We start from the raw sequence: 14,949 nt of genomic DNA, 5'->3' as shown, positions 1-14,949 counted from the left end.
TTGCATACACACATGTATTCAGAAAATGCTAAATGCTTTGTCCTCATGGTCTCTCCAGCCCAGAGTCCAGCTCTTCAGCTAGATCCGCTCCAGCAGGCGTACGCAGGCATGCAGCATTACACAGGTGACTGAGCAGCTGCATCTCTCATGCACAGGCTTTTGTGTCAGATCAGCCTTTGTGTTTCTGTATCAGCATGTGTCAAACTCTGTGTTTCACAGCAGCCTATCCGACTGCATATGGATTGGTCAGCCAGCCGTTTCTACAGCAACCCACCCTGGTTGCCCAGCAACAAACCCAGCAGCAGAGAGAAGGTGATTTCATTTCCTGTAAAAAAAAAAGGACATACTCACTGCGTCCGAAATTGCATACTTTATAGTACATTGTTTTGATTTAAAAACATACTTCGCAGAATGTTACAAAATACGTTTTATATAGTATGAATGTGTGTAGTTTGAATGAAATTCGGGCGCACTACATCCGCCATTTTGTCATTATTATGTGACTCACGGCATCAGTTGTGTCGCTTCAACGCCATCCACAAATCCTCTCCCGTGGCCTCATGGGATAGTAAAGTGTCCATCGAAATAGTAGTTCATCCGGGTAGTTTCCGCTTACTGTTCTGACATACAATATATGTATTCTGACATACTACTCAGTTGCCGTTCTGTTCTTTGCATATTATGGGCCAGATTTACCAAACAGGGCAAATTAGTGTGAAAGAGCAATTCCAGAAAAGCGCTGGATCATTTGCATAATGACCAACACAATCTACCAAGAGCAGCGCAAATCAGCGTCTGGTTTAACACAGGCTTTTTTGGGGTTAAATAATGGCGCAAATACCAGTAAATTGACGAGCGCAAACTTTAGTAAATCACCTTGCGTTATTCGTTTAAATACTCTCCTCTCATAAAGTTTGCTTCTGAAATGGAAACTCCTACAAATGCGTGTGCAATAAGTTCAGCCGCAAAAATATCCCTGCCCAGCCTTTTCAGAGCTATCTTTTCACTGCGTGTCTTTAGTAAATCCTGGCAGTCGTTTTTTAACACCCAAAAGAGGGTTTACGCTGGAGCAAACTGTTAGTAAATCTGGCCCTATAGCAGGAAAGTATTCGATTTCAGACACAGTGTTTTTGTAGTACGTCCTCAGAAGTTAGACTGTACCCAATAAAGAAGTACACTTTAACATACTTTTAATGGAAATACACTTTAAAACAACATACTTGAGTGTGAACTGAATGTATTGGTTTGAACTCTGTACAAACTTAATTACAAACTGCACTTTTTAAAAGTGTACTTAAGTATAGACTCTGAAAATTGCCTGTTAATTGCAATTAAATAAAAATGTATCACAGTTTCAGTTTATATTAAATGCAGTCACCTGGACTTTAGAGTGCTTGACCCACTTAAAGGGTTAGTTCACCCAAAAATGAAAATAATGTCATTAATGACTCACCCTCATGTCGTTCTAAGCCCGTAAGACCTCCGTTCATCTTCGGAACACAGTTTAAGATATTTTAGATTTAGTCCGAGAGCTTTCTGTCCCTCCATTGAAACTGTATATACAGTATACTGTCCGTGTCCATAAAGCTAATATAAACATCATCACAGTAGTCCATGTGACATCAGTGGGTTAGTTAGAAGTTTTTGAAGCATCGAAAATACTTTTTGGTCCAAAAATAACACAAAATAAGACTTTATTCAGCATTGTATTCTCTCCCGGGTCTGTTGTCAATCCTTCACAGTTACGCTGATGGCGTAAGACGCTGATGGCGTGTTATCTGGTGCGCCCGAGCTTCATTTATAGACTGAGGGAAACGCACGCTGTAAAAGTGTCTCATCCGCGACATGCACATTTACGCACCATTAAAAAAATGATATCCACGCAAACAATGTAGAATAGCTTGAATATAGCGTGCGTCTCCCTCAGACTGTAAACGAAGCTCGGGCGCACCAGATAACACGTCATCAGCGTCTTACGTCAGCAGCGTCACTGCGGAGTCCTGAACAACAGACCCGGGAGAGAATACAATGCGGAATAAAGTCTTATTTTCTTTTATTTTTGGACCAAAAAGTATTTTCGATGCTTCAAAAACTTCTAACTAACCCACAGATGTCACATGGACTACTTTGATGATCTTTTTATTACCTTTATGGACATGGCCAGTATACTGTATATACAGCTTCAATGGAGGGACAGAATGCTCTCGGACTAAATCTAAAATATCTTAAACTGTGTTCCGAAGATGAACGGAGGTCTTACGGGCTTAGAACGACATGAGGGTGAGTCATTAATGACATTATTTTCATTTTTGGGTGAACTAACCCTTTAAGCAATTAAGTACATATTTAAATGTAATTTCATATTTACTTCTATTAATTGAAATATGGTTAAAGTACTCCAGAATACTGACAATCATTTATGGTAAACTAAAATATACTTTAATGCCTTTTCTACTGACACTTGTATGCCTTGTATTTAAATATATTTGTACTAATGAAGTTGTAATTTAGTACATTTATAATATATATTAACTTTAAATTAAATATCGAATAACACACTACAGTTAAAATTATAATTAAGTATTTTACATGTCCTTTCCTATGTTAGTCAACACATCAAAATAAGTGTACTTCTTTAAAGCACGACCAAACATAAATGTACTTCGAAGTAAAACGTTTAATTTGATATCATTACAACGTGCACATGTTAAAAGTGCACTTAAGTGGGTTAAGAAACATCTGGTGCGTTCCATTCGCCAGGGTCCCTACGCAGTGTCCACTGCTCCCTACACCCTGCACACGGGATACCAGCTGAAGTGAACGATGTCTAAACGTGTTCTTAATCTATGGTCTTAATAATTGTAGCGGTTTAATCTAGCGCTTTCTTTTCCACGTGCAGCGGCGTAAACACTCCTGAGGTAAATGAAGACAAATAAAAAAAATGACAGCGCCTCAGCTGCTTCTCAACACTTTTAATTGGTTTACATAATCACACAATAGCCCTAGACTATGAAAATGTAACACTCATCACCATAACCATTCATAAATACTCTAGTTTGTATAATAACAATATTTACGAATACTCGAATACTTTAAATCTCTTCCAACGGCTCTACTCTATGGTGCACAATGACAGTTCGTGTGACGTGATGTATCGATGTTCCCTACGCCGTTTGCAGTGCACTACGAACTGAACATGTTCTCTCCCTTCGGATTGTGATCTCACTTAAGATGCAAGTCCACTTCGCAGTCCACTTACGGTCGAATGGAACGCACCTATAGTCATGAAAGTGTCTTTCTTTAAGTGCACTTAAGTGCCAATTTATTTAATTAATATTATATGTGACCCTGGATCACAAAACCAGTCACATGTGGGACGTCTGGCAATAGCCACAATTCATTTTTCTTTTATGCCAAAAATCATTAGGATATTAAGTAAAGATCATGTTCCATGAAGATATTTAGTACATTTCCTACCGTAAATTTATTAAACATTTATTTTTGTGAGTGAATGCAGCACAATCGCCAACATACATGCACAACTTTAAATGTTTCGATTTTTTTGCATCCTCAGATTCTAGATTTTCAATAGTTGTATCTCGGCCAAATATTGTCCTATCATAACAAGCTTGTTTATTCAGCTTTTAGATGATGTATAAATCTAAATTTAAAGAAATTGACCCATGTGACTGGTTTTATGGTCCAGGGTCACATTATCTGCAAGTACAGATAATATACTTTTAAGATTTGAAGTACACATCCAATACAATTAAGTGCACTTCTTTTACTCAAGGGTATGGAGGCAAATCATTGTTTTTTCAAGAGATATATATATTTTATAAATCATTGCATGTGAGCTGTTTCTCATTATGATTATATCTGTCTATAAAGCTTACATTGAGTCTAATGTGTGTGATGCAGGTCCTGAGGGGTGTAACATCTTCATTTACCATTTACCTCAAGAGTTCACTGACTCTGAAATGCTCCAGATGTTTCTACCATTCGGTAACGTCATTTCTGCAAAAGTTTTTGTCGATCGAGCCACCAATCAAAGCAAATGCTTCGGTAAGAATGAGAAAACGTATGTGTTCGTAATACTAACCTTCAAACTCTGGTGCACAATAGAAATATTATCGACTATTTGACTGTACTATCGGATGAGAACAAAACCTGAACTCAGTTGAGATGAATAATGACACTGTTGCCTTCGGCTTTACAGCGGCATAAGATTTGTGTGTTAATAATTGATTAGCTTTGCAACATTGACAGTTATTGGTTACACTTTATTTTACAGTGTCCATGTTACAGTGTAATTATCCATTTAAGTACAGATAATTATTAATTAACTACATGTACTTGTAGGGTTTGGTTTATGGTTAGTTGCATGTACCGTAATTATGCACAATTTATAGTAATTACTAGCTACATGTAACATGCAAAAAAGGACACTGTAAAATAAAGTGTTACCTAGTTATTTTCCTGTTTATTAATGTGAAGCTGCTTTGAAACAATCTGTATTGTTTAAAGCACTATATTAATAAATGTGACTTGCCTTGACTACCACATTCAAGCAGCTGCATGGCAACAACCAATCAGAGCACCTTAGCAACTGCATAGCAACACTATTGCGAACACCCACAGCACTCTTGCATCACATTGGTGAGTTTTACATGGACACTGAACACTTTTCTCTTTGTCTTTGCTCTCTCTCTCTCTCTCTCAGGCTTTGTGAGCTTCGATAACCCGGCGAGTGCTCAGACGGCCATCCAGGCCATGAACGGCTTTCAGATCGGCATGAAAAGACTCAAAGTGCAGCTCAAACGGCCAAAAGATGCCAACAGACCCTACTGAGACCGAGACTGGTAAGAGAGGACAGACTTTCCAAAACCTTTAGAAAGAGAGAGATCTACTGTTTATTGAAAGTGAACATGCAAAAGGAGGAAAGAATAAAAAAAAAACTAACATGAAATGAAAGAGGAAAAAAAAGGAGTGGATCCGAGGTTTGAGTTCGGCTGGGGTTTGTCTGTATAAGGAAGCTAAACACATACCGGTTCTTATAAAGGAGGAATAAAATGGTTAATTATCCCTTGTGAAAAAGAAGTAGACTTGAGCACAATTTTAAAAAGACACTTTTTAGGGAAATAATTCACATTCAGTTTGCACTTCAAGAGTTAGTTCAACCCAAAAATAACAATTCTGTCATAATTTACTCACTCTCAAATTGTTCCACACTTTGTTTCCACACCATTTCTTTGTTCTTTCTGTGTAACACAAAGGAAGACAATTTGAAGAATGTTGTTCACCAAACTGTTGTGGGGCACCATTGACTCCCATAGTATTTTTTTCTCCATACAATGGGAGTCAATGTTGTCAAGGTCTAATAATGTGTTAACATGAGTTACTGCATTAACTAACATGAACTAACAATGAACAGTGCATTTATTACAGTATTTGTTAATCGTTGTTAATGTTTTTTAATAAAAAATCCAGTCATTCATAGTTTGTTCATATTTGTTCACAGTGCATTAACAAATGTTAACAAATACAACTTTTGATTTTAATAATGCTTTAGTTAATGCTAATATTAATAAATGCTGTGGAGTATTGTTCGTTCTTAGTTCATGTTAACTGATGTTAACTAATGAAAACTTACTGTAAAGTGTTACCAAATATATTAACTTTAAATGTAATTTTGAATAAAACACTAGTTCAAATTATAATAAAATATTTTACGTTTTATTTTGTTAGTCAATACATGTGTAAATCACGACAAATGATCATTAAATAAAAATTATTTAAAATGTAGGCTACTTTAAAGAAGTAAAACTTTTAATTTGACTTAATTACAAACTGCACTTTTTAAAAGTGTACTTGAGTATATTAAGAAATATAGTCATAGTACATAGACTTTAAGTGCACTTATTTCATTAATATTAAATTATTATAAAAAAATTAACAGCAAGTAAAACATTTTTAAAACTTAAGATTTGAAGGACACTACAAGTGCACATTCAGTCCAATTATGCACACGTCTTTTTCACAAGGGTTGTCTTCAGCCATAGATGAGGCTTTAAAAGCATAATTAAAGCATAAATGTGTCTCAGATAATAAGTAAACATCGATAAATGAGAAAAAAAAGTCATAACACTAACACCTAACTAAAGATGTTTATTTTTTTGTATAACTTGTCAAAATATACGGAGCATATACGTGACATGCAGGGAAAAAAAATAGTAGGCTAAATTGTGCGCACAATTTATAAATCGAGGGAACAAATTAGCAAATCGTCCACACAATATAATCTGCTTCGAAATATCTGCTTGTTTGATGATCATCACGACCAGCCTGAGTTTGGGGCCACTATCTGTTTGACTGAACAATGGTAGACATGGTATTCTCTCTTTGTATTCTCTCTATGAAAATCACAAACCACACAACAAGGTCCAAACGGCCAATCATAAATGACGGGAGACCCTGGCTATGGTTACCTAGCAACCATAATCCACTACCTCTGAAGTTGTAGTAAGTTGATTGGCCTGTCTGGTTGCCGTTGGCGATTGCCTATGTTTGGATTGCCCTCGCAGCATTGTTTGTTTTTGTGCCCTTCCCCCCGGCGACTGGCCATGGGCTGCATGCCGTTTTGCCGTGGCTACGATGGACTGTTTGATGCATTTGTGACTGATTTCTCTGATAAATTACTAATTTTTCAGTTTGTTTGGAAATTAACTACTCGCTTAGTAACCCTCTCACTCTTTCTATGACTGCAGTTTGTTATTGGTCCGTTTTTAATGTGTTTTATTATGTGCTATTACTTGTGTACTTATAATTATTAGTGTGCTTTTCTTTGAGTGTGAGACATGAAGATGAACGATGTAAAATATTCAGAATGGATATCATATAACCTAAGAGCATAACTGGTAAATTCTGCTGTTATTAAAGGGATGGTTCACCATAAAATTATAATTTTGTCATCATTTACTCACCCTCATGTTGATCCAAATCTGTATGACTTTATTTCTTCTTTAGAATACAAAAGAAGATATTTAGAGGAATGTTCTTGCTGCTCTTTCTCATAAAATAACCTTCACCTTTATTTCTGTGGCGCTTTATACGGTACAGATTGTTTAAAAAGTAGCTTCACAGTAACAAACGAAAATAACATTACATTCTTCTGTAAAACAGCTCTACAGAAGACAATAGTGTCGTTATTCAGTCGGTTCAATGTATATTTAGTTCAGTTCAATAACAGTGTAAAGTTCATTAGTATTATTCAGCTCGAGTCGGTTCAGTGTTGATTCAGTTCAGTTCAATAACGGTGTAAAGTTCATTAGTATCTTTATTCAGCTCGAGTCGGTTCAGTGTTTATTCAGTTCAGTTCAATAATGGTGTAAAGTTCAGTATCTTTATTCAGCTCGAGTCGGTTCAGTGTTTATTCAGTTCAATAACAGTGTAAAGTTCATTAGTATCTTTATTCAGCTCGAGTCGGTTCAGTGTTGACTCAGTTCAATAACAGTGTAAAGTTCATTAGTATCTTTATTCAGCTCGAGTCGGTTCAGTGTTGATTCAGTTCAATAACTGTGTAAAGTTCATTAGTATCTTTATTCAGCTCGAGTCGGTTCAGTGTTGATTCAGTTCAGTTCAATAACAGTGTAAAGTTCATTAGTATCTTTATTCAGCTCGAGTCGGTTCAGTGTTGACTCAGTTCAATAACGGTGTAAAGTTCATTAGTATCTTTATTCAGCTCGAGTCGGTTCAGTGTTGACTCAGTTCAATAACAGTGTAAAGTTCATTAGTATCTTTATTCAGCTCGAGTCGGTTCAGTGTTGACTCAGTTCAATAACGGTGTAAAGTTCATTAGTATCTTTATTCAGCTCGAGTCGGTTCAGTGTTGATTCAGTTCAGTTCAATAACGGTGTAAAGTTCATTAGTATCTTTATTCAGCTCGAGTCGGTTCAGTGTTTATTCAGTTCAATAACGCTGTAAAGTTCATTAGTATCTTTATTCAGCTCGAGTCGGTTCAGTGTTGACTCAGTTCAATAACGGTGTAAAGTTCATTAGTATCTTTATTCAGCTCGAGTCGGTTCAGTGTTGACTCAGTTCAATAACAGTGTAAAGTTCATTAGTATCTTTATTCAGCTCGAGTCGGTTCAGTGTTGACTCAGTTCAATAACGGTGTAAAGTTCATTAGTATCTTTATTCAGCTCGAGTCGGTTCAGTGTTGATTCAGTTCAGTTCAATAACGGTGTAAAGTTCATTAGTATCTTTATTCAGCTCGAGTCGGTTCAGTGTTTATTCAGTTCAATAACGCTGTAAAGTTCATTAGTATCTTTATTCAGCTCGAGTCGGTTCAGTGTTGATTCAGTTCAGTTCAATAATGGTGTAAAGTTCATTAGTATCTTTATTCAGCTCGAGTCGGTTCAGTGTTTATTCAGTTCAATAACAGTGTAAAGTTCATTAGTATCTTTATTCAGCTCGAGTCGGTTCAGTGTTTATTCAGTTCAGTTCAATAATGGTGTAAAGTTCATTAGTATCTTTATTCAGCTCGAGTCGGTTCAGTGTTGATTCAGTTCAGTTCAATAACGGTGTAAAGTTCATTAGTATCTTTATTCAGCTCGAGTCGGTTCAGTGTTGACTCAGTTCAATAACAGTGTAAAGTTCATTAGTATCTTTATTCAGCTCAGGTCGGTTCAGTGTTGACTCAGTTCAATAACAGTGTAAAGTTCATTAGTATCTTTATTCAGCTCGAGTCGGTTCAGTGTTGACTCAGTTCAATAACTGTGTAAAGTTCATTAGTATCTTTATTCAGCTCGAGTCGGTTCAGTGTTGACTCAGTTCAATAACGCTGTAAAGTTCATTAGTATCTTTATTCAGCTCGAGTCGGTTCAGTGTTGATTCAGTTCAATAACGGTGTAAAGTTCATTAGTATCTTTATTCAGCTCGAGTCGGTTCAGTGTTGACTCAGTTCAATAACGGTGTAAAGTTCATTAGTATCTTTATTCAGCTCGAGTCGGTTCAGTGTTGACTCAGTTCAATAACGGTGTAAAGTTCATTAGTATCTTTATTCAGCTCGAGTCGGTTCAGTGTTGACTCAGTTCAATAACAGTGTAAAGTTCATTAGTATCTTTATTCAGCTCGAGTCGGTTCAGTGTTGACTCAGTTCAATAACAGTGTAAAGTTCATTAGTATCTTTATTCAGCTCGAGTCGGTTCAGTGTTGACTCAGTTCAATAACAGTGTAAAGTTCATTAGTATCTTTATTCAGCTCGAGTCGGTTCAGTGTTGACTCAGTTCAATAACGGTGTAAAGTTCATTAGTAGCCTATCTTTATTCAGCTCGAGTCGGTTCAGTGTTGACTCAGTTCAATAACGGTGTAAAGTTCATTAGTATCTTTATTCAGCTCGAGTCGGTTCAGTGTTGATTCAGTTCAGTTCAATAACGGTGTAAAGTTCATTAGTATCTTTATTCAGCTCGAGTCGGTTCAGTGTTGATTCAGTTCCTGTGTAAAGTTCATTAGTATCTTTATTCAGCTCAAATTGTTTCAATGTTGATTCAGTTCAGTTCAATAACAGTGTAAAGTTCATTAGTATCTTTATTCAGCTCGAGTCAATTCAGTTTAATAACAGTGTTGATGTTGCAAAATTCATTACTTATAAAACAAAGTGGAATCCGCTATAAACCAGCTCTGTAGAAAACAGTTGTCATCATTGTTCAATGTGTCTTTTAAACCCCAATAAAGCAAGCCGAAGGCAACACATAAAACAAACTCATACAGGGGCTTTCAAGCTCCGAGAGGGCCAAAAAGTACCATAAAAGTAAAACATTTTACTTCTGTACTATGTTTATGTCTTCTGAAGCCAAAGTTGACATGTCATGAAAGAGCATACAGATTTAGAAAAACATGAGGATTAATAAAATAATTTCTCTTTTGGGTGAAGTATAATCTTCTTCATTGTGGGTCTGCCTTGGCTTCTGGCAGTGAGGGTTACAGTAAGTGCAGTGCCTGGTGCTGAATGGAGGAGACATGATCAAAACAGGAATTCTGGGAAAGATGCAATAAATATCACGAATCAGTGAACCTCATTTTTATAGCCATTGTGTTTGTACTCCAAAATAGGTGTTCAGTTCTTCAGCGAGTTCCCAGAATTCCTGTTTCCAGTTGCTGAGAGTGATGCATGTTGGCTGCAACGAGAAGCACTCATAAGTCAATCTAATCGCACACACAGACACACACACACACATTCAAACACATGTGCACATAAATGTGCAATATATAGACATGACCTCCAGAGCACACATGCAGCAGGCTTGAGCTTCACTGTGACTTGCATGGACAGTGTGTGTGTGTGTGTGTGTGTGCGTGTGTAAAAGCACATTTGATATGCCAAATCTGAGATTTTTGACGGCTGGTCTTCTGAGGTTGTGAGTAGATTTCTTCAGGTTTGGCCTCCTCAATGCTGGTGTGTAATTTCATCACTCTTAAAATACTTTCTCATTTCTCAGATTAATACGGAGAGACACTTGTATATTGAACTCCATGTCTCTGTAAAACATTGATCTGTTTGTTTTACATTGTGACCAGCCCGACACAGCAACAATGACTCAGCAACAAGCTTTTTGATTCATTATGAGACCCATTGCAGGAGTCACTTGACTGGAAAGAGTGAGAGTGCTTTGGTAGTTCATAACATGGCCGAGAAGCTGTGGGTGATGATTTGAGGATGCTGTAATTCTCGTTTATGAAACAACGGTTCACCCTGAAAGCTGAATCACTGTCTGCTTCTTGTCCAGGGTGGTTTTTGCCTGAGATCCAGCAAGCAGACAGACTGCAAAAGTGGAGCATTTTACTAACATACTAACATCAGTGTAATGTCTCTCTCTCTCTCTCTCTCTCTCTCTCTCTCTCTCTCTCTCTCTCTCTCTCTCTCTCTCTCTCTCTCTCTCTCTCTCTCTCTCTCTCTCTCTCTCGCAGGATGGAGATTATTGAAGCATTCACGTAGCAGACAGACGCCAGGTGTTGAGCTGCACAGGTTAAATTGCTAACGTGAGATGTTTGTTATCTTGCACACACAGACACACATGTGTGAATATGCAAAGGACATAAAAAAAAAAAATCATGTACATAAATTACACACGCATTCAAACACACAAGCACACACAGTTGCGGAAAGATGTCAATAGTATTAACACAAAAAAAAAACAAGCTACTTCCTATGGACCTTCTTAGCTCTACAAATTAAAAAAAGTATCATTTTTCATACAAAACTAAAAAAAAATATATATGTTAAAAATAAAAGAGAGAAGACCAGCCACAGTAAATGACCATAATCAGGTTTAAATAATTAATCTTAAAATAATCTATTTAAAAAAGAAAATAAGAATAGTTTGCATTAAAGCAATGATGATAGTTACAGTATTATTATTATTATTATGATTATTATTGTTAAAAAAAAAAAAACATCGTAAGATTTCTACTTTTTCATTATAAATGGGACATAAGGGGACTCAGAAACTTCTGGGCAAGTTTTAATATTTTATCTTTTTATTTATCAATTTATTCATATTTGAAAAACATGTTTTTTGGGGTGAGGTCTTTTGGTTTTCATGTTTTTTAAAGAAATACATTAAAACAATTGTAAAACTTTGTAACTTATTGAAATGTGAATTACAATGATGTTATTTATGTCAACTTTTTTGATCAAGCTTTTGTTTCTAATTTAAATAAATAAGGTATTAAAATAATGATGTGTCACATTTGTATGCGTTATGGACTGAGATCTGTGTGTAACAGTGAGAAAGTGTGTGTGAGGGCGATATACATTTAGCTGCAGATACTGAGATGTTTGATGGCAATGAACAGGTACTTTGCCTGAAGACTCTTCAAAGTGGAAAAGACACAAAGCTGCACCACTAGAGGGATCCACTGTCATCACCTGACAGTCTGACATTGCATGTAATCACAGACTAACACACACATTTCGCGAATAAGTTTACTCTCTTAATCCAGTTCTATGCAAAAAAAAGTAGTATCAGTTAATGCAGCAAAAATTATTCAAGCAGTCCCAACTCTTTTGTACTAGTGGACTGAATACAATAAAATGAAGTAGTGACAAAATATTTTCTGAAACCTGAATCTGATCTGATGTTCCTGGATTTTTTGAATGTATCTGTGTGGTGTATTTGTCTGTGCCGGTGCTTAAAACCTCCTGTACATGCAAACTGCACCTTCCGCACACTCAAATCAGATTACCAAACTCAAGCCAGTTATATTTATATTCAAATCAATATTTATACTAAGACTATACATTACATAAATAGCATCTTCTTTTTGGTCTGTTCACACTTGGCAGATTTGGTTTGAATGCAACAAATTCTGGTGCAATTGCTTTGTTAGTGCGTGCGGTTCATTGGATTAAGTGTGAACGCTGCCATCAAACCCTGGTGCACATCAAACAAGCGGACCGAGACTTGCCTTTTCAGGGGCTTTCGGTCCACTTCCAAATGAGCTCTGGTGCGGTTTGCCAGGACCAAATACATCTAAACAGGAAGTGATGTCACAAGATGCGACCCTAAAAAAAAGGACAGAATACTCAAGCTACCTGTTTGTTCTCTGTAGCTGTTGCCCATTACATAATAATAATAATTTGTTACATTTATATAGCGCTTTATCTGAGACCTCAAAGCGCTTTGTCTCCTCAACCACCACCAATGTGCAGCATCCACTTGGATGATGCGACGGCAGCCATATTGCGCCAGAACGCCCACCACACACCAGCTTACTGGTGGAGAGGAGACAGTGATGAAGCCAATTAGTATATATAGGAGGATGATTAGGAGGCCATGATGCACAGAGGCCACTGGGCAAATTTGGCCAGGATGCCGGGGTTACACCCCTACTCTTTTTCGAAGGACATCCTGGGATTTTTAATGACCACAGAGAGTCAGGACCTCGGTTTAACGTCTCATCCGAAGGACGGCGCTCTTTTGGCAGTATAGTGTCCCCGTCACTACACTGGGGCGTTAGGACCCACACAGACCACAGGGTGAGCGCCCCCTGCTGGCCTCACTAACACCTCTTCCAGCAGCAACCTGGTTTTCCCAGGAGTCTCCCATCCAGGTACTAACCAGGCCCAGTCCTGCTTAGCTTCAGTGGGCAACCAGTCTTGGGCTACAGGGTGATATGGCTGCTGACTTCTGCAAACCAATCACATTATAGCCTTGACGTCACTGAATCATATTGTATGAGTCAATTGCTGTTTGCAGTAGAGATGCACCGATTCCAATTTTCTAGGCCATTCCAATTTTTCATTGAGTTTGACTTGCCGATACCGAGTTTAGCCGATTCCGATTTCATTTTTTCTAACCACTTTACAGCACACACAATATTTTTTTTTCTATATGTTTTTTTTTTATAAAACACCACCCAAACTGAATAATAAAAACAAGTTTAAATGGGTCCATTTTCTATAAATATTTTTGAGTCTTCATTTTCTTTTCTGACATAGCCTACTCCAGTTCTTGTTAAAATACACCTGACATGCTGATGCAAAATCTGTGCATTTTGGGCACTTTTTGTGTGAAATCATATTTATTTTGTCCAACAAAAGTGTGCTTTCACTTTAATTGAGCGTGAGCAGCGCAGCAAGAATAGACTCGGCGCCGAAACCCGCGCTTCACCGCTGCTCGCGCTTACGGTGTGAAACGGCCGTAATTCACAGGTTTCCTACATGTGCGTTCCGTTGCACGTGTGATGCTGATGTTGCGTTAATCATGCGGCGCCCGAGTGCATTTGACCGGCATAAAATCGCCATATGTCAGACTGACCCGCCGGTCACGTGAAAATCTGCCAATTCCGGGTCACCAGCCGATCAATCGGTGCATCTCTTTTTGCAGATACCATATTAACAAATGATTAGTGCCATAAACAGAATCCTATACCTTTTGCAAAACGTTTCTTCTTTTTTATGTAAAAACTCTGCAAACATAACACACTAAGGCCCCGTTTACACGTACATGGTTATTTTGAAAAACGGAGACATTTCCCTTCGTTTCTGCCCTTCGTTTACACGCAAACGGAGAATTCTCCTCTGAAAACGATTCTTTCTGAAAACGATTCTTTCTGAAAACGATTCTTTCTAAAAACAGAGTATTTGCATGTAAACTGAGAAAAACTTGAGTTTTAGGCAGCCGACGTCACAGTATATGACTATTTTCTGGATTCTGGTTTGCTAACGTGGGCTTGAGCTTCTCGTTACACTGCCACCTACAGGTTTGGCAAGCTCTAGACGGCATACATGGGTTTGTGTAACGAACACTTTTCTGAAAACTGTCTGGCGTGCACAATGTTATTTTTGAAAACGGAGAGGGGTGAAATGTCCGTTTATGAAAATAGCCGTCCACGTGTAAACGTAGCCTGAATATTTAACAGCAAACATGTTGAAGACCCGCAGACAGGAAATCAATTCATTAAGTGCTAAGCTGTTTCCTCACAAATAGCCAGAGGTTATTAAGTCTCCTCTCACTGACATCCACTCAAAAAAGGCCTCTTATCTCCTCACGGGTATATTGCAGCATTGCAACTTTTTTTTTTTTGCTTCCTCGAAGGCTCCCCATGTTGAAATCGCAAAAAAAAATCCAGGTTTGTTCATTGGCCAACATTTGCGGGGCGGGCCAATGAGAAAACCTGTAGGCAGCTCTTCCTAATCTCAACCAGAGCCAACCAGTGAGTTCGAGACAGGTTTGTGCAACCACTTCATTGCATCCCAATTTGTGTAGGCTACTCATGCGCTATTCTAATGCATTAATATAAATATATTAATATATTATATATAATATATATATAATTTATACATGGATGATGCACTTATTTAACCGAAAAAATGAAGTGTGGAATGTCAGACACTCAACTTTATCATCTTTACTCAGCCAAAAGGGAAGGGCTGCATCCGAAACC

The 14,949-nt window shown here is 37.5% G+C and overlaps 1 protein-coding gene across 13 annotated transcripts in view; it reads left to right on the top strand.

Annotated features, from left to right (window-relative positions):
* celf3b (cugbp, Elav-like family member 3b) overlaps nucleotides 1-11,731 on the top strand; it is a 50,470-nt gene extending 38,739 nt beyond the window's left edge. For 5 of the 13 annotated variants that reach the window (XM_079624947.1, XM_079624939.1, XM_079624948.1 and 2 more), the window contains 5 exons: nucleotides 59-124; nucleotides 220-312; nucleotides 3,922-4,065; nucleotides 4,724-4,862; nucleotides 10,969-11,731. In XM_079624947.1, coding sequence (XP_079481073.1) covers nucleotides 59-124; nucleotides 220-312; nucleotides 3,922-4,065; nucleotides 4,724-4,851 — 431 coding nt within the window. In that variant the 3' untranslated portion in view covers nucleotides 4,852-4,862; nucleotides 10,969-11,731. Of the gene's footprint in view, nucleotides 1-58; nucleotides 125-219; nucleotides 313-3,921; nucleotides 4,066-4,723; nucleotides 4,863-6,441; nucleotides 6,507-10,968 lie in introns of those variants that run through there. The other 8 variants (XM_079624949.1, XM_079624946.1, XM_079624950.1 and 5 more) reach the window with 4 other exon arrangements.
* The last annotated feature ends 3,218 nt before the right edge of the window (nucleotides 11,732-14,949 follow it).

The sequence above is a fragment of the Phoxinus phoxinus genome (assembly GCF_949152265.1).
Source record: "Phoxinus phoxinus genome assembly, chromosome: 10".
NCBI lineage: Eukaryota > Metazoa > Chordata > Actinopteri > Cypriniformes > Leuciscidae > Phoxinus > Phoxinus phoxinus.
Note: the sequence above shows the minus strand (reverse complement) of the source record. Positions and strands in the feature narration are given on the sequence as shown.